Source organism: Tympanuchus pallidicinctus, unplaced genomic scaffold (genome assembly GCF_026119805.1).
Source record: "Tympanuchus pallidicinctus isolate F22 unplaced genomic scaffold, pur_lepc_1.0 scaffold1, whole genome shotgun sequence".
Classification (NCBI taxonomy): Eukaryota; Metazoa; Chordata; class Aves; order Galliformes; family Phasianidae; genus Tympanuchus; species Tympanuchus pallidicinctus.
This window is the reverse complement of record NW_026294618.1, coordinates 17752716-17776098: the sequence shown is the minus strand read 5'-3', so window position 1 is coordinate 17776098 and position 23383 is coordinate 17752716. Positions and strand designations below refer to the sequence as shown.

The window sequence follows — 23383 nt, the reverse complement described above, 5'->3', positions numbered from 1 at the left end:
TATGAAGGAGCTAAAAGGTTATTCTCTACATCACCTTTTAAAGATGCCTTTATTCTTGATGTGTTTCACACACAAACACATACACACACATACACACAAAAACAAACAAACAAAACAAACAAAAAAAAGCCCACACAATAAAAGCAGATTGGGAAAGATTAAGATCATCTAGTCCAACCATCAACCCAACACCACCGCGCTCTCAGTGCCACATCTACCCTCTTCTTGAAAGCCTCCAGGGACAGTGACTCCTCCACTTCTCTGGACAGCCTGTTCTAATGGTTTACCCACTGTTTCTGAGGAGACTTTTTCCTGGTCTAGTGGTTGGTAACCCTACCCATGGCAGAGGGGCTGAAACTACATGACCTTTTCAACCCAGGCCATTCTATGATTCTATGACTCTAATATCCAACCCAAACCTCTCCTAGTACAACTTAAGGCCATCAGCTCTCATTCTATCTCTAGTTACCTGGGAGAAAAGACTGACTCCCACCTTGCTACAATACTCTTTCAGACAGTTGTAGAGTGGTAAGGTCTTCTCTGCGTCTCTTCCAGACTAAACAATCCCAATTCCCTCAGCTGCTCTTCATAAGACTTGTACTCCAGACTCCTTGTCAGCTGTACTGCCCTTCTTTGTTAAAGATCCAAGGCCTCTTGTGGCCCTCTTGGGCACAGCTATTTCAGTATTATTTAGTTTTCAACTATCGCTGGAGTATCAGCAATTTCTATCAGAGATGCTTTAGAGCAATTCAAGGCTCCTTCTATGCTCACACATTAGTCCTGCCCTAACTTTTGCTCTGCGTGGCAGTAATAGGGTACATTCATCAAGAGAAAAAAATATAATGGCTTAAGATTTTCAACACCATAGAAGTAGAGGGCCATTATTGGGGAGCATTATTCTCCCCTCTGAGAAAATGATGCTCCATCCATCTGCCATGACTTACACCTTGAAAGGTGTGTATTTGCTTGTGCTAACAACCAATCAAAGTAGTCTCCTTCTGCAGGGCACAGAGATTGCTTTGTTGTAGTATCAGAGTCCTGCAGGCAGTATTTTTGCTAAGATAGAAGCTCACCTATCTTGGATAAGTTGGTTGAATATTATTGGCAGAATTAAAAAACAAAACTGTCTCTTTGACATTCAGTTCATTTTTTTCTCTCAAAGTTTTATTCATGATTAGAATAATTAGAAATACTCTGGTCTAAAAATAAAAGCTTACCTACTGGCTTAATCATCTTACTCCAAAAGCCAGATGCCTAGATATGGGCCTTTCCCTTAAACTAGGCATTTTGATACATCTGATAAAAGGAAAGATGTCCATTCAGGCCAAAAAATTATAATTAAATTCCATCACATTCCAGTCCAGAATAGTGAAGCTTCAACTTGACTCATATCACAATTAAAAAAAAAAAAAATACTACAGTATATAACGTTACTTATTATATCTGACAGTGAATTCTATTAGACTGTAGAAGAGTCTCTGGAGGAAAATGAAAATAGCCTCCCAAGGGAGTGGAAGCCCCACACAGCATGATTTAAATGTGGCAGCTGGGCTGTGGGTGGAAATGGCGGTTTCCATTGAAAATCTGCTGCCAACATACCTCCTATGGCTAGGTTTCACAGGAAAATGAGGCAGTTATCCTTCTCTGAAGATCAGCCATTCGGTTTTAAAGACGAACAGACAGGAAAGGCAGCAAGGATCAGTGAGTGAAAAGAGAAAGGTCCAGAATGACATACTGTCTAGAAACCAAAACGTAAAACTGGGAAATGGCTGGAATAATAAGCATATAGCGAGAATATGGCAAGAAGAAGAATAGATTCTTCAGTTCTAGAAGATGAAAAGCAAGTTTTTAGAACATGTATACCACTTCAGCTTTTAATTATTGGAATACTTTGATGTATTGGATGTTTAAAACTTATGTCTCATTGAAAGGCATTTAGCAATGTGTTAGTCATTTTTAAAAATGGTCCCTACATAATCTGGGGCATAGATCATCAAGGGGAGCAGTTAAATGCCATCAAGCTTAACTTTAAAATACTTAAGTTTCAATGACTAAGTTCCTCACTAAATAAATCACCCAATGGGAACATATAGGTACGTGAGCATAGGAGTCTCTATATTCAGCATGCTGACTGTGGTGTAACTATGCTAGGAAATATGAAGCACCATTAAATGAGCATTGCTGAAATCACTTCACTGTCATGGCTGTAAGTCTGGTCTCTCTAGAGGATTCTTTCAATCACCAACCTAGTTCTTTTTCTCTCTCCTTTTCTGTTCTTTCTAGAAAACCTAAAACTCTCTCCTGTCCATAGCATGGGCAGAAGACAGCCTCATCCTAGCCAGTCTTTACCCACCTTTTAGCAAGATTCTGGTTTGGGAATCAGCATTCTCCTAGTTCCTCAGGCTGATGTAGAAATTGATGGAGTTCATTAATTGATGGAGTTCAGGTTAGCTGGTCCAGAAAGGGGACATGATGACTATACTATAGAAATCAGAATTGTGCCCTGCATGTTAGGGTGACAGAGAAGGCTTTCTTTCTCTACTGGATCAGGGGATTGTGCTGTAATTATCTGTGGTCTACAAATCTGAAACGTTCTAGTCTGTAAAAAGCACGGAGCTACATAGCTCAGCTAAGCTGGCAGCACCTCTGAGCTTACATAAATGCGTCTTCCATTACCAGTTTTATCAACTGCACTCAGGATTTTTTTCTTTTACATTTCAGTACCAAGGTTCTCATTAAGTTTTGCTGTGGAGGTTTGTGCTTATATTTTGGTTTAGAAGCGTAAATGCTTTCCATGCAAATCAAATGCAGAAATGTAATGGTAGAACACTTCTCTCATTCTGTAGCAGGTATATGTTCTGAACTGAAGGTGGAATAGCAATCAAAAAATATTTTAATATCCATAATACTTAGAAGGAAAGAATGATCTCCATTCTTGGAGATATTCCAAAGCCACCTGAGCACCCTGCTCTCAGTGTCACTGGTTGAGCAGGGGTTGGAGCTGATGGACTCAGAGATCCCTTTCAACCTCAACCACTTTGTGACTTCGTGATGCTGTATGTGCTGTGTAGACATTATGTCACTTCAAGTTCTCAGATACTGTGCAAAAGTATACTGCAGTCTAACTAGCAGGTTATTTTTTCCTGTCTGTGAATCAGAAAATGGTAAATTTCATTATAGCTTAATAAACAGGAACTGTGATGTCATGCCCGTTCTTCATAACAGCCAACATTTTTTTGTTTTCTTGGGGAGTTCTTGATTTTACAGACTTCTAGATCAGAAACACAGTCATTTCGGTTTGAACAGACCTTCAAATCACTAAAACAAACATGAACTAGACTAAGCACATCTCGTGTAAGAGGAAAAAAATCTAGTCCTGTTTAAGCAAAAGATCTGTTTAATCCATAGTACATACAGAAAAGTAGGGGGGAAAAAAATCTTACTACCAAATTTAATTAACCATGATTGTTCTGATGTGTTTCTACCCAAGCAGTCCAGTAGAGCATGATTTCTAAATCTGACTGACAGCTATTATTTTCAATGAACAATCACAATTATAGTAGATAGAAATATTGAATGCTTTCCCCATTTTATAGTTCTGCTTAAATGCTAACATTTTAAACAAGTTAGTCAATGCCATTTTAACTGTTCAGTCCTTCCTCCTACATCCTGTTAATAAGTAAGCAACATTCATGTTAATAAGGAAGCAGCAAGCCTGATTTCTAAGATATGAAGTTAAAAAAGTAGTCAGATTTTATTTGTATTCTTTCTAAAATGGTATTTGTTTTATAATTCTGACTCAATTCCTGAGTCTGTCTTTCTGTGTGATTTCTTAAAGTCTCTTTTTAAGTCACAAGTTAAGCAAAGCCAGGGCACGTCAGTTCTGAGTGTGTCAGTATATCCAAGGAACACTGAGGTGCCGTAGAGACAGTGCTATGACTCAGAAAGTAATAGACTTTCCTTGCCAGTAGCACTGAAAGAAATTTTTAGCTCATCATTGAGGGAGGGATAGAAGACCATAATGATAGAAATACCTTATACTGCATGAAATTAAAAAGGGCTAAGTGTCTGTGGTTTAGGAACCAGAAGCGTTAATTCCAAAGTCCTTCTTGAAATTAAGTCACGCAATTACATTGTCAGAGTTATTTCTACATTTTCAGAGGGGCAACCTCTTCTTTTTTTTCCTAAGCTTTTTCTTTTCCAAAGTTGCTATGACCAGTCCTGAGTCAATGTGTTATTGCAAATAAATTTCAACATCATAAGAAATACGGCCCTTGGTGTCATTTGAAATAGAGTACTTAACATCATAAGATACATTGAGGCTATTGTGTTAACATTTGTGAATTGATTTCAAATTAACAGTTCAAAAAGCTTTATAACGATAAAATATATTTCTTGTAATACTGGATGTCTGCAGAGCAGCCATCCATCTACTTGGGAATTTTTATCTCCTATTTCCCTTCACAAGTAGAGGACATCTAGAGAATTCTATGAGAAATAGGCTTCAAAAATAGACCACACTTTTTCTTAGTGTGGTCACTAGTAACACGCAAATATCTCTAAGACTCACATCTTAGACTGTATTTATCACATATGTCACGACATACTCTTGTTGAAATGACTGTCTGCTTGTCCTTTTCTCCTGAAATAGCTCTTACAGTTATTAAGAAGCAAGATACTATTAATCCTAATTGATGATCTTAGAAAATACCATTACCAAGCAAGTCCTATGCATTAAAGATGCACCATCATTTCTAGGACATGCTTACTGTCACTACTGATACTCAGAAACAAATACTTATTTGTTAATATTTGTATAAATGAACTTTTAATATGAGATGGATGAACTAATGTAAAAAGCACTGGAGTAGAATTCAGAGGCATGACTCAACTTCTGGCTGTGACGCAGATTCATCATGTGGTAGCAGAGTCACGAACTGCTGTTCACCAAGGGAATTATTACAGCTCTGTTTCTACGCAGAGCTGCACAGTGGAATTCTAACATCCCAGTGAAGTATGTATGCTCTTTGCCTATTTGGGGAAATATAAGCACTTGCCACACAGAAGAATTTGGATGCAGAATTTGGAATGGAGGAAGCTATTTCCTATACTGGGGGATTTCCACTCATAGTGGAAGTACCTTAAGCCTTCCTTTTGTTCTTACAGAAGCAGATGAATTCAGATGAATTTTCAGTAAGAGATCATCAGAGAGGGAATCTCAACCTTAACCATTATGTAATATGAAGCATATAGGAATGTGTGAGAAATTGGTGTTTACTATCTTTTTCTTTTTTTTTTGCTAGTGGTAACTGATGCTTCATTTTACACATCAAAAAAGACTGCTTGTTCAGAAGGTTGTAGCAGTCTGCACTGAGAGCGTCCACTAATGCTTCATACAAGAGACAACATTTACATGATCTTTACTGCCTGTGTAGACTGAATTCTATTTCTCTTTAAAATCGCTTTCTGTCTTCTATATGAAGTACTAATGCTGGGTCTGGAATTAGGGCTCTCTATTCTCAGTGTTACAAAACTCTTTCCTTTCTTTTTTGGATGCATTTTTGTCCATAAAACAAAAGCAGATGAAGAACATCAGGTAAAAATTCATCCTGACATACTAACATTCTTTACATTAAACAGAAGTTTTTCTATTAAGTTCTATCTAATTTATAAGGAATAAAATAGCAAGTGGCATTTTTACAGATCAAAAATTGGACGTTTTTGAAAAACTACACTGGAACAATCAGATACACAATTAGAGATATAATAATTATGCTTAGGATGCAATATGAAGTATGTATCAGGATGCCCATATAAATGTTTTTTAGCAGCACATTAGAAATTTTGAGAAGTTTAATCTTACAGTATAGTTCTACAAGTCTATAGTTACACATCTGCTTCGACTTCATTTGGACTGGGTGACTTAAAGGTGAAGTGAAATGCATGATGGCTTTTAGCTTTAGCCTTTATTCTGAACACTTACTCCCTGTTTGCAAAACAGATATGATTTTCCCCTGGAGACATTACGAGGATGAAAATATGCAGGTGCATATTACAGGTGGATGTCTTCAACAAGCATCAGCTGAAGAGAAATCATTTGTTCACTATTTGTTCATATAATTTACTGCCCAACTCATTACTTTAAATAAAAAAAAAAAAAAGTAAAAAATGATGGCAGAAGTATCTGTTTCATATCCCGTGCATCTGAACCTTCAGATTTAAAGCCAACTGCTTTAAGAGGCTGACACTGGCTCTTAATGTCAACCATATCCTGTCCTATCTCATTTAGCTTTGCAACATTACAAATTTTATGAAAAATCATTGATTTAAGACACAAGCTGGAATTCAGCCACAGGAATATTTACGGCATTATACCACTTCTCCATATGTACCATTCGTCCTCAAAGTGCAGCACTGCTGACTCCTGAAAATCGCAAAAAGGCATAAAGTTCTGTAATCCCTTTCCATGTAATCAGCCAATTTCAAAATTTGCCTGGGAAGGTGATTCAGGTGAGTAGCCAGGAAACTGATATGGTAGGTCTACTCATCTGGTTAAAGCAATTAGATTTTACAGAGTCCTGAGCTGTATAGTGCTGAAGACGTCGTCAAGAGATATTTAACCTCTGGGCATTTGACTTTGTACAGTGGATATATTTACTTAGATTTATTATTATCAAAGATGTCTCAGGAGTACCTCTCCTTTCCCTGTCCTGAGCTGACACTATGAGAAGCAGTACTTCATACCAACCACTAATAAGAAGTGAAGTCTTTGAAAGAACTGTCTCAACTTATTGAAGAACTTCAATGCAAGTCTTTAAAGATATATCAGTGTATTTTTAGGAAAACAAAACAAAACAAACAAAAACCCTAAAAGCACTATTCTTTATTGGCTTTTTCCTTTAAGTGTGTTTTTATGCTCTTACTTCTTCACTTTTTTATGCCTCATTTCCCTCCTTTATCACAGAATCAACACATTGATAAGGTTGGCAGGGACGTCTGGGTCCATCTGGCTCAACCTCTGCTCAGGCAGGGACACACAGCACCAGGACTAAGCAACTTCTGAAGATCTCCAAAGAGGAGACAACACACCCTCTCTGAGCAGTTTATGCCAATGCTCTGCTAGCATGGTCTACTGATTAAGACCATTCAGAAGGTAGACAGACCTTCATTTCTGGTTTCCTTGTATTATACTAAGTTTCTTGTAATCTTTACATCCTCTTGTTACTCCAGGTAATACCACAGTGTCTGCTCTCTTGAAAGAAATATCTTTTACTACTATGACCCTGCCAATTTTTAATGATTCTAGCAAAATTCAGGTAATTCTGACTGGGATGGAGAATAAGGTTTTAGGGCAGTGGTATTCTTAGGTAGCATGCTTCCACCAATGGATATTTTTTTTTTCCAAGTCATCTATGTTAGCCATATTATTGTGGACATTGGATCAAAGAACAAAATCAATTTTCCTGTCTACCCAGCTGCCAGTATACATCGGTCTTTCTCCTGCCCCCAAAACCTTGACTTGAGAATTTTCCATCTACACCATTTCCCAATGACACAACAGCTGCTCAGAAAAACATGCTGATAAGAAGGATATAGGCTGTTCCACAGGACCCAAAGCCCAGAGCACAAGCTACTCATGACTTTTCTGGTTTAGTGTAAGGCTAGTAACTATGACTGTGTCATCCCTAAAATACACAAAAACATGCCTTAAATACTCTGAGCTTTTTAAATCTCAGAGTCAGTATTATTACAGAAATACATGAGGAATAAATTCACAGAATAGGAAGAAGTAATTCACAAAATTTGGAATAGGGGAACTGGAGCTGTTTCTAAATGTAAAATTGCTGTATCATTACAAATCAGTTATTTTTTATCTATCTTACAGAAAAAGGTTTTTATCCAGAAAGTATGAAGTTAGAATTCTCCTGATGTCAATGCTCGCTTAAGGGCCTTCATTTAAATACCAGATAAATACGAGAGACAGAGTTTTGGGCCCCATATATGCTTCTTTCTTTACATCTTAAGATGCTTGAAATTCTCTCTTTGTTTACAAGTGGAGCAACAGATGTATATGTAGATGAAATGTGAGTAAACTCTGTAGATCCTGTTTCATCAAGAAAAACACAAATTATTCAAATAATTTATCTGCTAGGAGAACAAAATAATCTTAGCAGGCCAACTAAATAAATTTCCCATAGGCAAAAGAAAAATGTATATAGTACTCCCAAGATCTTCCTGAGGAAATTGATCTCCCCAGTACTACTGCGTGATCTTAAAATAATAATAATAAACAAAACAAAAAAAAAAAAAAAGAAATTTATTCCTGCATTGTTTTCGTTTACTTTGTGGTTGACAATGAAACCTCAAAGTAGACCTTACCACAGAAAACACTTCAGTTGCAAGTGGACTGCTGCATAAGCATTCTCAGCACCCACCACTTCAATATCATTTCAGCAGCATATGAGCCTAGGGACCCACAGCAGAAAGCTCATCCAAAACCTGCTGTTTGCTGTCACTGTACATTTGGGGCAACACTCTCCTGCCTTTCATTTTTATTATTCCCCCTTTTATTAGGCTAGTACTCCTGGCACACGAAGATCTGGAAACTTCCTGCCACTGAAATTGCTATTCCTAATCCAGAAGGTTCTATGAGGAATTAAGCAGTGGCTCTTTTGTATTGGAAACTTTAGACAACGGCTGCTAGCATGCAGAGCCACACACCAATTGCTGGTGTACATCTGGTTGATATTTCAGACCCAACTTTGTACCTTCCTAATCATTAATCAACAATCAGACAAAGAATATATTGCCCAATCCAGACAGCAGCCAATACAGATCTCTAATACATTATGGATTCTCTGTCAGCACATTTATTTATTGTTTGCAGTGTTCTGCTTGAAAATCCCTATGCTCTTTCATTTTATTTATTTATTTATTTTGCTCTTGCTGGATTTAACAAAGCAATGAAGCTCCATTTATTAACTTTTTTTTTCTTTTTTTTTTTTTTTTAAATTCTGAACGGTGAATTACATTACGTAAATGAAAGAATGAAATTGCCTGAGTACGTTATTATCCTCAGGTAAATATCTTGTAGATCATTTTATCATTATTTAACGTTATATTAAAGTTTGTCTCTCAGCTGAGAGGGAAATAAATATACATTTGTCGACACTTCCAGTATTCAGTGGGATTTTTCACAGTACCATAAAGGCAAGAAACAATAAGGACCTCATTGTTTTGTGGTTAGGTTTTAACATAAATGCATCAGTGGACCTCGGGTTCTGCACATCATGCAACCATTCTCTACTATCACATTAATGTTAAAATATCTATGTCTCCGTTTCTGATTTATAATATCATTGACAAATACTAAAAAGGACAAGCATGCCATAAAGTTTATGGATGGAATGATGGCATGCACAATGATATCCTCATAAAGAATAAAGGGGGAAAGTTATTTATTCTTGCGGATTCAAGAACTAAAATACAGATAGACTGGCTGCGTGCAAAGAATTTTTCATAAATATCCCACAGTGCACCCTGTTGTACAGCAGCCATACATTAATTAGAGCATTCAGCAGACACTGCAATGTGTTACACTCACCCAAGTGAATCTTCATTTTTCACATGCAGGGCCTTACTAATTAAAATCAGCTTTGCAATTAAATGTGGAAAATTGTGTTAAACTTTCAAGCATGGTTTAGAAAAAAATGCACTTATTTTTAGGGTATTTTATTTTGATGCAAATGAATTTTCCATCAAAGTGAGACTAGTAAAAGGGAGGTATGAGGATTTCTCTTTTTTGTATTATAGATGCTCCTCTCAGTTGCAAGTTGCAATGCTCCACTATCTCTCTGCCAGTACCTGGCCCTGTTCCAATGCTTTTAGTGAGTGCTATCTGTCAAGGCATGAATAATACAGCCCCTAGGCTGTCGGCAGAATTCAAATGAGGCATACATCAGGAAGCAAGCACTCGACTTTAGCTCCAGAACATGCTCCTGTGAAGACAGGCAATTATTCACCCACGGCTGCAGCCATGGCAATCAAACTGGTGGGTGAAAAGGTATATGAAACGAAAAAATTTGAATAAGAAATATGGCACAACAAGTCAGAGAAATTCAATAATTTTCTAATAAGAGAGAGACATTTCAGTCTTTTAATTTTGAAGTTTGGGAGTCGAAATTATTTCTCTCACTCTGTTCTAAAATATAGATGACTTAACTGTGGTATATAATGCCAACGTAATACATACAAGGGTGTGGGGAAATTTTCATGATCAGAAGAATGCTAAACTCTAAGGTATTTATAAATTTAAATAAATCTGTTGTATCGAGTGTCAAATCTCATGCTCAAAAATTGAAAGACAATCAAAACAATTTTGCCTGCATAATGTAATACATAGAAACATACGGCCTCAAAAAGCAACAAAGAACTGGCTGATCTCAAGGCATTTATCAGTAAAGTAAAACACAATACAACTTATAAGGCTGGGGACAATTCATATACTATAGAGCCAGGCATTATTCTCCTCTCCTCACTTTTGAGACTTCCTTTTTTTCACCACAGAGATTAATGAAAAAAAAATACTGTGCAAATGCAATATGAGTGGAAGACAAGTTGTGGACAATTTTTTTCGTAGACGAAATCTGTAAGTTGCTTTATTTCATCTGAATTCTTATTTTCATCAAATTGAAATTCATTATATAGTGAGAGCTCTATCGGTATTTCCATTTTAAATTTGAAGGATGTGTCATTTGACCCTAATAATTCATTCTTCACTTAAATTCGATACATAATATTTCAGAATAAAATTTCAGACAATGGTTCTTATCTGTTTTCAAATTCACACCTATACAAAGTATGTGCATTAAAAGAATCCTAAATTAATACATACAGTTCTACATACCAGCTTAAGATTCTTTTTAGGGATCCCATTTATTAAAATGTGTTTTCTTCTGAGCAATGCCATATTTTGCAAGTGATTAGTCCATTAAAGAATTTAATTGCTTTTGTTACTGGAAAAATAGCTTAAGCAACGTTAAGAAGCTTTTAAAATAGGCCACTGCATGTAATTAGTTTTTTGTTTTGTTTTGTTTTGTTTTTTAGTGGAAACTAGTTACAATTTTTACAGTCTATTTACATGAAAAACCTTAAGCATCTACTGGATACATGATGTGTTGTTTACTTAAAAAAAGTAATGCTAAGTTCATCACAACATGGTAGTAAGCAGTGCTTACAAAGCCACCACTCTCATCTACTTGGTAAATAACAGGCCATAGTTGGTGCTCAGTTACTTTAGAGAACCTATGGATTTTCTACCTGCGTAACTTGGGCACAAAGTTGGACTTGCTTTTACATTTGTATTAGTATACACAGAACAGGAATGCTTTTGTCTTTGAAGCTGAGCAATGAAACTGGCCATGTTTCTTCTAATTGCAATGCAAGAACAATCAAATCTTAATTTTTTTTCTTTAGACATTTAGCTGACGGACATCACAAACACAGTGCTGAGAGAACGGTCCGAGTGGGCAATGTTTAACTGCAATATACTGAGGTGGGCTGATCACAGCTAAAAGCATTCAAAGGATCTGGAACACATTTATTGTCCAAAAATAATATACAGCTTGGGAAGTGCAAGAGAGCTGTTCATTATCATGGCACTCTCCACAGTGGACCTGGAGAGCTACTAAGGAAATAAAGAGTATTAGGAGTATGGACCAGGAAGAAACTCTGCTTTTCACTCCTAAGATCGGAATTCTTTTATTGTCTCCACAATTAACTGAATGCGTCTACGTCTCCCTCTCTCCCTTCCTCCCTCCCTCACATATCTTCAATAACTCATGTCTTTCTTGTTGCTTTCTCCCACAAAGACAAGCCTTTCTTTAACAGCATACTCTAGTTGATATTAGCTACCTGGAAATACAAATGATATTTGTGTAAAGTACAACACTGAGGCACTGCCTCTTGCTGTGCATCCCAGCCAGTGTTGGAGAATCCATGGTCCTTCAAGTTTCTAGGTATTACTAAAATGGAAAAATGGTAAGACTGCTCTTAAGACACCAATTTTGAGCATTTTCCTTAATGCCCAAACCTGGGATGCTTTCTGAGCTTTGTATATAGTCATCTGGGAGAGATGCTTCCTCCAAGTTAATTTTAAAGATGCTAGCATCTTGCATTTAAAACTGCCCAGAAGAGCAGCTTGTCCATCTTGGCTGACTTGATAGCATGCCCAATTAGCAAACTAAATTAAGCACTGCACTTAAGAGCTAAGAGTATTCACTGTCATGCAATGTTTAATTTTACAGTAAGATCTTCTAAAAAAAAATCCAAAAAGATGGAAATGATGCAATAAGCCACTGACACTCTTCTCCTACCCTAGAACCAGCCTTGCGTTTTGCACCTCAATGGCTTATAAGGCCTGCTTGTTTCCTTGGCAAAGTCTAGCACTGCACAGTTATGTTGTAGATTTGTGAACTTGTCAGCAGCCCATTCATAATTAATTTCATAATGAAACATTGATAAAACTCTCCTTTGACTTCTACTTGATATTTTCTCAGCAGAACAATTTCTCATCCCTAAATTTGCCTGAAAATTTGAAAGGATCTTTTTGTTTCAGTTGAAGTTTAATGCAGCATCTGAACATTGTTTTCACTGTAATATTGGTAATACAAAGATAAAATTCTATTAACAAAAATTAATTGAAAACATAACAAAACCAAAAATTCCAGAGAATTCATGATGTTATTTAAAAAACCCTCGAAACAGAATAGAGAGCCCTGACTGCATCCAGTGAAAGCAAATACGTTTCATTTCTTATAAAGAGTTAGTCTGATATTGTGAATGGAAAAGTCTTAACCTCATTAACCTCATGCTCCATGGGTCTAAATGGAATTGAATTAGGCAGCACCTGAGTGCATAAAATTTATAAGTTAGTCTGATTTCTTTGGAAGAAATGTTGGAGGGTCTTTCCCACCCAAGCAGAAAATTAGAAGAAAAAAAAAAAAATTCTTTCAAAAATGTTCAAAAACTTTAAATTACTAGGTAATTTTACTAGGAAAAAAAATTGCTGTTTCAGGAAATAGGTGTGTTGTATGCCTCAACAAATAATTTCTGTTTTCACACTAAATGAGACATACATTAGTTAAATATATTTTGATTAGTGGAATGGCAATCAGAGTGGTAAGAAAACAATTTAAAAAACTTAAGAATTCATAAGAAGAAAATAATTTCTGATATATTTCCGATTTTTATTTTTTCTACATCCACCCTAAAATTTCACTTAATTAACAGTTCTAAGAATCTATCTGTTTGTGTACTGGCAAAGAAGAATCATGTTAAGAAAACAAAGTATGGAATTGATGCCTCAAGACTGCCTGTAATCCTTTCCAACCTTGTATCTTTCCCTTCTTTCTACCCCCAAAAAACTGATATCAGACAAACACAATTAAAAGTTAGAGTAATTCAGAAGAAAAGTTAGATTTTTTTTTTTTAAGCTAAGAAATTTTGTTCTCTGTGGTTTCAAAATTATTGGTTTTGAAAACAAATCCCATGAAGCATAAAGAAATGAATGTAGTCACAATCTTGTAACTAGAACGGACATTATAATCATGTATTTTAACTGCTAGCTCTTCGTGAAATTTCTGAAGGAAGAGAAGGATTTGGTGCCATTCATTAATTACTGATGAAGCTTACATTTACATGAATAAAATGGAGAAAGAAAAGCATGGTTTGAAATGAGAAATCACTATAGTTTCAAAAAGAGTGGTTTTGGCTATATAAGTATCAGTGCTCCAATTTAACCCAAATCCTTCAAACTATCACAAAAATATTATGATTGAAAAAAGGATTAACAAAATAAATCTAAATAAAAATATTTAATGCTTCATATTTTAGAAATGTAATTCAAAATATTTTTAGTATCTGGCAATTCCATTTCTTGTTTTAATTTTTTAAGTATTTTCTTGATTTGTCCCTATGCTTCATTCATTGTTAACACCGAGTGGACTGATATCTCACTATTTTGCATTCTGCATTTTTCAGAATAGGATACAACAGGATAGGACAAGATAAAACAGAACAGAACAGAACAGAAGTTGGAAGGAACCTACGAGTATCATCACGTCCAACTGCATAATTACCATTTAATTCATAAAATGCATGTATCATCTCTCAAATTTGGTGCTAAATATGCATTCTAGTAAGTGTAAAAACCACGAATGCTTTAAAATCTGAATAAGTCGATAGTAAAAAAGTTGTAACAGGAGAATTTAACAGTAGTTTGAACACATTTATCTTCACATGGCCAAAACGTCGGCCACTTAAAACAGTCTGCTGTATAAAGTAAGTTAAATGAAATGCACTGCAAACAAGAAAAATTAATGTGTCCTCTAGCTTAAACGTTGATATTTTTTTCAAAATAATACATGAAGGATTTAGTAAATGAATGTTTCTTTATACAGACATACAAGGCAATATTGAACATTCCTACTGCAGACAAATTTAAATATTGAGTTCTAAATTAATTTGAAGCACATGTACGCACGTAGAACATAACGCCATTATTAACATAATTATATTATTAACAGCAAATAGCTAAACTTATTTTCCTAACGGAGATCTCTCCACGTGTCATAGTTCAGAATCTCAAGTAAGTATATCTGTAAGTATAGTGTAATATTTGAATCCATAGATCTTATTATCAATGATTTTGTCTTAAGCTTTTGACCTTTGAACTTAACCCAATCATCAAACGCGCAGTGTTCAGAAGCTCTCATTTACTTACGAAATTCATTAAATAACAGAAATCACAATGGCACCAACATGTCAGCAAGGCCAAATTTTACTTTGCAACATATGAGTTGCATGAAAAAATTGAGAGAAGGCTGAAAACAAGAACAAGATTCCTCAAGCAAAAACTTGGTTTAGGTTTACGTGTGAAATTCACCTCCATGGTTAAGATGGACAGAGTGGTCCTGTGAGTACTGTAAGAGGGCTTAGGACCTGACCTCATTTGTGTTTGTAAAGTTTTTAATTTATGTGATGCTTATGCTTGGTAGAAATTTCAAAGGTTTTAAATAACACAGTGCAAAAAAGACAAATAAAAAGCACTGCTTAAAGCAAACAAAAAAAAAAAAAGGGGGGAGAGAAAAAAATATATGAATCCAGACAGATTCTAGGTCTAATTTCAAATTTTTATCATTGTTTGGTTTATCAAGGTTATACCAGCTGACTTGTTTTCATGCCAACTGACTTGTTTACCAAATCTCTTCAATAATTATGAAAAATTACAGATATTACCTTCTGTGCCTTGCATATTTGCCACTAACATGACCACTGCCATCACAGCCAGGCGTGGGACAGCTGCAAAAGGGAGAGAATTAATTATAAAGGTGCGGGAGTGCTGCAGAAAAATTATACTAAAAGCAGGCAAGAGGTTTTACAGAAATGGAGGGCAACAAAGACAGAGAAAGAAATCAAATAACTGAAGGGAAAAAAAAAAAAGAGGGGATGCTTTTTATTAGCAAGTCTCGAGGGAATTAATTTCATCAGTGCAGCAGGGCATGAGCAAACCACCAATGAACTTGAAAGTGCATTATACCCATTAAAAGGCATGAATTTTCTAAATTGCTAATGGGGATACATTTTACACTCAGAGCACTAACCTGAACAGCTCTTGTATGGCTGGTTCCACGGGAACTGCAGAGAGATGGAAAATATATAAAGATTTATCATCTATTACAAGTACCCCTCTTCTACAGAAAATTACCAGAAAGGTTGTGTAAAAGCAAGGGTCAGAATGAATCGTGCTAAGAGATTCTGGACGATGAAGGTCACCCTGAGCGGGGGCCTTGAGTGATTTACTGAAGCAGGAGACGTACCTCGAACACCTTTGGAGCGTGTGCGATGGCGCTTCTCGTCTGCATCCACCTCCATCTGGGAATAGATTAGCAGGCAGTCAATGTTCTTATCCTGCATGCACAGACTATCAATGCACAGACTGATACAGTCTCTCACACAATTTATTGACACTATTTTAATTCCATTTTATCCCGTAAGGGAAAGTCCACCTTACAAAGGATTTTTCGGATCTTTGCGTTTGTTTAAAAACAGAAAATGCAGTAATTTGTGCTTTAATCAGTCCATTTGCATGCCCTGATTTCATAGCACATTTTATGCAACAAATTGCTAGTTCTTCCTTTCTAAAGGGTATTTCTAACAGAGAGCCTCGGTAACGCCCTTATTTTGAAACAAGGGCACAAAAGATTTCTACACAGTTTAAAGTTAAAAGCCAATAGGACCCATACTATGGGTTGCTTTCTAACCAAATACGTTGCATTGGGAGAGGAAAGAACAGCGACCAAAAAGGAGATAAAGAGTCATCATTAGAACTTCACAGATTTCTTGTCTGTTTGTATAGAGCTATGACCTTTGCAATGTTTCATTGTTTAGATATGTATTTCCAGATTCAGGAATGTGCTCACTCAATAAAAAGGTTTAAATCTTTACCTTCATTTTATAAACACTGTTCCTATCAGACATGACTCCTTTTGCAGTGATAAATACACAGAAATCTTAAATCTTTCCCAGGTAGGGGCAGGGCTGCTGATTAGAGCTGAAAGCATAAACATTGATCTGTAGTAGTTACCATAGGGCCACAAAGATTTTCCTGATCTTCACATACAGTTGTCACTAGATTTTCAAAGGTGAAATTGCACAGGCTTAGTAGTGTTTATAATATTGTACAATGCAAGCAGATTGCACTGAATTCTGTTAAGAGACCATGTCCCTGAAAATCTATGCAATATCTGCATTACCAGCTACTTTGCATGCAGAAAAAATGGGACGGCAAGATGGATCTGTGGTAGTTTATACATAGAGATGATATTAAAAAGGTCAGGAAGCACAGGCACTGACCTTGTGGCTCTGGTTCTCTCAGGAAAAAAATAAAAACAAGTAGCAGTTTAGAGCTCCCTCAACTTATTGTATCACAGGGAAAGAGCAAAGCAATAAAACTTGTGGGTGGCAGGCATTTAGCGGAAAGAAAGGACCACTTCCACAAGATTCTGTGCTGCCACTTTAGCTCTGCTTCTTGGTATTCATCACCTGGCTCCTGGCAACATGATTTATTCCACTCTTTAGGGATGACCTTCTAAAATAAGCACAAATCACAAAAGCTACTACAGCAGCAGCCTCTACTTAAGGGGCTTCAATTCCAGTGTGTACCCTTGCATCATCTAGAGTGTGTTTCATTAAGATACTTCTGTATAGCTGTGTGAATATATATTTAAAGCTTTGATCATAGTCAACCAGTGGTATTATCTGAGGTACTGTAAGGTAACACATCAAGCCTCTAATTGCCAGTCTAGAAAGATACAAAAGGGCACATGCAGATCCTCTGCTGTATTTGTTGACTCTCTGTATATGTTTTAACCTCTGGTATCAGAAATGGCATTTGCTGTTTGTGCCTGAGTAATGTGCCTGTGCCTGAACTTCACCCACTCAGCATCGCCTTTAGAGCTTAGGGAACAAGTCCTCTCATCATCTAGATGCATAGCTTTAGCACAGGCTCAATCAGACTGCAGGCATCTCTGCCTCCACTGTAAAGCGTTCTGTTGACTCCAGGATACCTGGCATGCCTCTGGATACCCACTATGATGCCAACACTGAACACAGTCTGTGTCTATTCTATACCCTGAGTTAACAGTTCACACTTTGATGGCTCTCAACCCTTAAGTCTTGATGTGAATCAACTGTATGTCCTAATTCCACACAAATACTTTGTGAACTTGAGTTTCAAAATATTCAAGGACCTACTGCATTCCTATTGCAAAGTGAATGTGTCACTTGCAATTTCTGTCAGGAAAATATTGAACAAAAAATGAAAACAAAAAAGAACAATGATGGTTTCCTTTTAAAGGAGAACTATATATGCAGGGCCAAAAGGATTCTGTAGCAGGTTTATGCCATTACCTCACAGGGACCACCAAAGAAGGAGGGTTGTGGAGGTGTGCACACAATGTGCAGTTTAGTCCCAACCCATCAGTCTTCAGCATGGGACAAATGACCCTGTAAGTCAGTTAACTGATACTTCTGTGTAAGAAACAAGATTTTCAAGTCGCTCTGCCAAAGCACATAATGGCACCTCCGAAATGTAAAAATTAGCCATCAGATGATACTATTCATTTCATTAACAAGAAAACAGTACCGTTCTTTAACTCCTGTAATGCATAAGGCTATGTGAGGACACTAAAATTGGAGCTACTTGATCTTTAGCCTAAAATGTTTTTTAAAGAAGTTTAGAAAATATTATCTAGCTGGAAGAACTACTATGAACAAAAGCTAGAAATGCTCCCCCAGTTGTTAAGAAGGGGCACACCATGAAATAGATTAGTGTGTCCTTCAAAATCTAAATGAGCTCTCCATTTCAAGAGTGCACAGTTTGCTTTTAACTATACTGGCAGTCATAGAATCATAGAACCATAGAATGGTTTGGGTTGGAAAGGTCCTTTAAAATCATCTAGTTTCAATCCTCCTGCTATTGGCAGGAACATCTCCCTCTAGACCAGGTTGCTCAAAGCCCCATCCAGCCTGGCCTTGAACACCTCCAGGGAGGGGGCATCCATAAACTCTCTGGCAACCTGTTCCAGTGCCTCACCACCCTCACAGAAGAATTTCTTCCTAATATCTAGTCAAAATCTACCCTCTTCCAGTTTAAAGCCATTTCACCTCATCCTGTCACTAAGCTGGAAAAGCCCCCATGTGACCCACATAATCCAGATCTACAATCAGGTCGAAGAAGTGAAAAAAAAACAACTGAAAAAGCTCCAGGCATGCAGGATTATCTTAAATTCTCACATGTATCCTATGTAGCCTGATGTTCCTCCAGAAAGGCATAAACCTGTATTTCTGACCTAGATGCCTTTTCGTATATGATAACACATGTCTTGGATGCTCTAGGACATCTCAAAGAATGGTAGGTGTTTAGGCAATAGAATTTTATCTATATGTTCACTCACAGCTCTTCAAAACTCCGTCATATCAAATCTTCAGTCTTTCCACCCCAGTGTATTCAATGATTGATTCTGGGAGTAATTTCTTGAAATTCTACATGACACCTACCTTCTACCATAGGAAGCCCTGAATGCATTGCTGGAATTTTTGTGGCCAGGGAACACTATTCTGCTCCAAGGTCTACTATTAGCTCATACAAATGCAAACTTCCTCACAATTTTCAATTTATGTTATTCTGCAGATCACAGAATTGCAGAATCAGAGAATTGTAGAGTTTGGAAGGGATCTCAAGAGGTCATGGAGTCCAACCTCCATTTATTTCACATGCAGATCTTCTCATATTAAACAAACAAACAGAAACATTCTATATTAAGCTCAATTTTTTTGAGTGAATTTTTTAAAAAAGCATATATATTGTGGTCACTAGGGTACAGGCAGTTAAGACAAGTACTTTTATTATGTACAGAATCTAATCTCAGTAAGTAAATATCAGCACAGTACAAAAAAAAAAAAAACCAAAAAAGATGAAAAATATATCTGTGAGAAAACACCCTTTTTTTTTTTTTTAATTTGGAGATAATTAAACACTAGTATTAGTAAACCCCCCAAAAACTAAAAATAACAAAGAGCAAGCATTTTTCATTTTAAAATAAGCAGTCCCAAACAGGACTGATGGCTCTCCAAGACATTTCTATTGATAAATAACAATACTGCAATATTTGGGAAATGCTTGTGAACTGAAGAAAAATTCTGAAACAAACGTAATTGTAGCACTCTAAACCAAACTTTACTGAGCGCTGAGAGAACAGTGTGGCACATTTACTAAATTTTACTTGACCCTCAGTAACATCACATAAGAACTGATATTGGATTCAAGATAATGACATAATTAGCATCAGTCAACACTTTATCATGGAAAATCTGTAGACAGGAACACTCGAAATTGCTTTCAAATGACGTTTCTAAATTTGTTGATAAAGGTAGCTGCATTAGGATATTGTGTACTTGTGCATCTTTTAAACATTTCACGCTCTCTTATTCAATATTCAGATAATAAGTATTTGTAACATCAGCATATTTATAATGTTAATAAATATTTCTCCAGAAAAAAAAAACCAAAATATTTTGTGTAAAAAGTTTTTTTTACAAAATAATTGTAAAAATTTAAACTACATATGCAGTGAGAGCCTTTCAAATATAATCCCACAGTTCCAGCCCTATAATATTCAGTATCGTCACCAGTTCTCTGGAAGTTTATATGTTACTGAAATATGTAGAAATTAATGGAGTGATAAACAATGTTGGAGACAGGCCAATTACATATATCTGGCCTGAACTGCCTGGCAGATCTAACTCATCTAAAGAACATGCCAATTCCAAGGTGCTGTATCTATGAAAAAAGAATGTAGGCCATGCTTGAAAGACCGAAGTTCATAATCTGCAAAGCAATAACAGTGAAGAGGATCTGGACTGCAGATGAGCATGAGCAATTACTGCTTTAGCTAAAGGGCACGATGTGATCTGTAGCTGCTCAAACTTTAAGGCCATAAGAATTTTCCAGAAAGCCACTGAGGTACTCAGATACGGTCAGCAACTTTGATAACAGAGGGCAAGTTTTCATCAAAACCATACCTATTTTTCTGTTAGCTTGCTTGATGCCATGTTGGAGACTTTTCAGTATATAGATTTAAGCCTGTGAGTCTCACCATATTTCAGCTGCAACTAAGCTTCCAAAAGTTTCTACAGTCAACACCACTTTACCTATCTCTAGCTGTGCTCATGTAGCTACCATATGTGCTTCCTCAGGGCTGCCAACTGTGAAGGATCCAGAGCTTTGGGCTCCACTCCAGGACAAATGGCAAGTTTTGCTCACTAGCAAGGAGGTAATTCAGACTTTCTTTCCCAGCAGACAGGTAGACCAGAAAATGATCCTTCTTGTTAAGATTGTCAGTCTCTCTGAATTTCTTGCTAAAGGCGTGCAGCATTAGAGGTTCAGTCTAAAGTTCCAAAACTAGTTCAGCCAACTTGTGCTTAGTGAAGTATTCCAGTTTCACTATAGCTGTAATTCATTGGAGGGCTGAAAAGACATGAAGAAGCTAAGAGCCTTAAATCAGTTTTTTTTTTTCCTTCCCAAGCTTGCTATTGTACTGCTGTTATAATGAAATGCTTCAGAAACCACTCACCTATTCCTGATATACAGCTTATTCCATAAATAACGTATTCTAATTTGCATTAAGACACACTCAGTTTCTAACTGTACTGATGGAACTGTTCAGAGAAGCAACTTCAGAGAGGGTGTTTGAATACTGAGAAAAGTCAGAAAAGAATCAAAGCAATAAGATGGAGTCTAAAAAATTTTGATATACTATGCAAAACTCAGAATATAATTTATTCAAGAGGAAATGAAGAATATTTACTTGACCAGGGTCTGCAAATGCCCACAGTACACACTGATTTCCAGGAGAGGAGTCAACTCTTTGAAAGAGCAGATGACAGCAGGACAAGGGGAAATGGTTTGAAGTTGAAGGAGGGAAGATTTAGGTTGGATGTCAGGGGGAAATTCTTTACTATGAGAGTGGTGAGGTGCTGGAACAGGCTGCCCAGAGAGGCTGTGGATGCCCCGTCCCTGGAGGTGCTCAAGGCCAGATTGGATGGGGCCCTGGGCAGCCTGGTCTCATATTAAATGTGGAGGTTGGTGGTCCTGCCTGCGACAGGGGGGTTGGAGCTTCATGATCCTCGAGGTCTCTTCTAACCCAAGCTATTCTATGATTATGTGTATTCTTACATTGAATGATCCAAGATTTGGGCTTTTTTTTTTTTTTTTTTAATTTAAAATAAGTTAGAATTATAAACTATTTGAACAAACATGGTCATAGATATATCATTTCATCCGGAAATGCTATCATTAAGTAGAAGGGAAAAATAGGGTGAAGATTTTGGGAAATTAATATGTGCAAATCAAGCTAATGTAACTCTGCTCTCATTGTGTATGTATAAAACTTTAACTTTGCACATAACACAAAATCTTACTAGCTTTACCTTAGAGATCCGATCCCTGCAGTCAATGCAGAGCTTCCTAATCAACTGACTGAGTTTTCAGTTGGAGTTAAGTGACGCAGTGCTTATAACAACATGCTTCAATAGATCTTTCTCTTCCCCAAGTTTCACTAGCATATACTAAGCTTGAACTGACAACAATAAAATAGAAATTAAAAATAATTTTTTTTAAAAAACAACTAACAATATTTGACCCTTAACTTATGCCTTACTAATCTCAGGGCCGTAAAGTAATTGCATTCTGTGACAGAATAGCTGCATTTGTGGATGAAAGACGAGCAGTAGATGCCATTTACCTCAACTTTAACAAGACTTCTGGTACAGTTCTTGTATCCCGTTATCACTCTATATGCATAGTCAGTCCTTTGAAATCTGTTCTCAGTATTTCAATCCTCTTACTCAGGATCTTGATTTTCACAGAAAACTTGAAAGATTCACCCAAATGTTTAATGCACTTATTTCTGATGATTGAATCTACAAGACAAAACAGAGAAAAAAATGTAGGAGAGAAGGTCACATTTAGAAGATACTTGAGTGCCTAAGGAAAGATCAGGAAAAAGAGAAAGCAATTTCCCTGTCCTTTCAGACCCTTTTTCCATCAACCTAGGTGCTTTCTTGGTACAGACATGTGAAATTTAGTTCAAATATTTTAAAACACCCTTTTCAAGTAAAAAAGCAAGCTTTATAAACAATTATCAAATTTTAATCTTTCCCTCACAAAGATACCAACATACAGTTAGATCCTCTTAAAGAAGAGCTCAAGGGGAAAGTTTATGAAGATAAAAGTTAGAAGTTAAGGGCATGCATTACAAATGGACACAATAAGCATGTGATGAAATTGATGGCTAGAACATAAATTACTCCTTTGTGCAAACATTTATTAATATCAAGGACAGTCCTTGAAAAACAGTCCGAAAAACAGAACATATCCCTGGGACGTGCTCTCTAACTTTGCATATGACTCATTACCTGCTGTGGTGCAGAGAAGAAATTCTATTTTTCTATTTTCAGATGAACACTGCTAGCTGCACCTGAATCTGTAGATGCAGAACTGAATAAGCAGACTTTTGGTAAACTTACATGTTCACCACATATTCCTTTTGCAAAGAAACACGTTTACGATTTACTGAAATACTCTGGAGGAAAGGTAGGAAACACCTTCAGGTATTTCTCATTGGCTTCCTATCATTTAGAGTTGAAGAGCCAAACTGCACACTACTCATTCAAGCAATTTTTCTTTTACTAGTTTTTTGGTGTTTGTTTGTTTGTTTTTAAATTGATAGTTATGAAGGATGAGAAAGTAGAATGGTAATTA

At 36.5% G+C, this 23383-nt stretch overlaps 1 protein-coding gene across 18 annotated transcripts in view; it reads right to left on the bottom strand.

Moving 5' to 3' along the window:
• Positions 1 to 23383, bottom strand: part of MYT1L (myelin transcription factor 1 like) — a 296204-nt gene that overhangs the window by 111299 nt on the left and 161522 nt on the right. For 17 of the 18 annotated variants that reach the window (XM_052697138.1, XM_052697109.1, XM_052697148.1 and 14 more), the window contains 4 exons: positions 22365 to 22542; positions 15879 to 15933; positions 15663 to 15696; positions 15298 to 15360 (listed from right to left, as the gene is read on the bottom strand). In XM_052697138.1, coding sequence (XP_052553098.1) covers positions 15298 to 15360; positions 15663 to 15696; positions 15879 to 15933 — 152 coding nt within the window. In that variant the 5' untranslated portion in view covers positions 22365 to 22542. The remainder of the gene's footprint in view (positions 1 to 15297; positions 15361 to 15662; positions 15697 to 15878; positions 15934 to 22364; positions 22543 to 23383) is intronic. The other variant, XM_052697163.1, reaches the window with a different exon arrangement.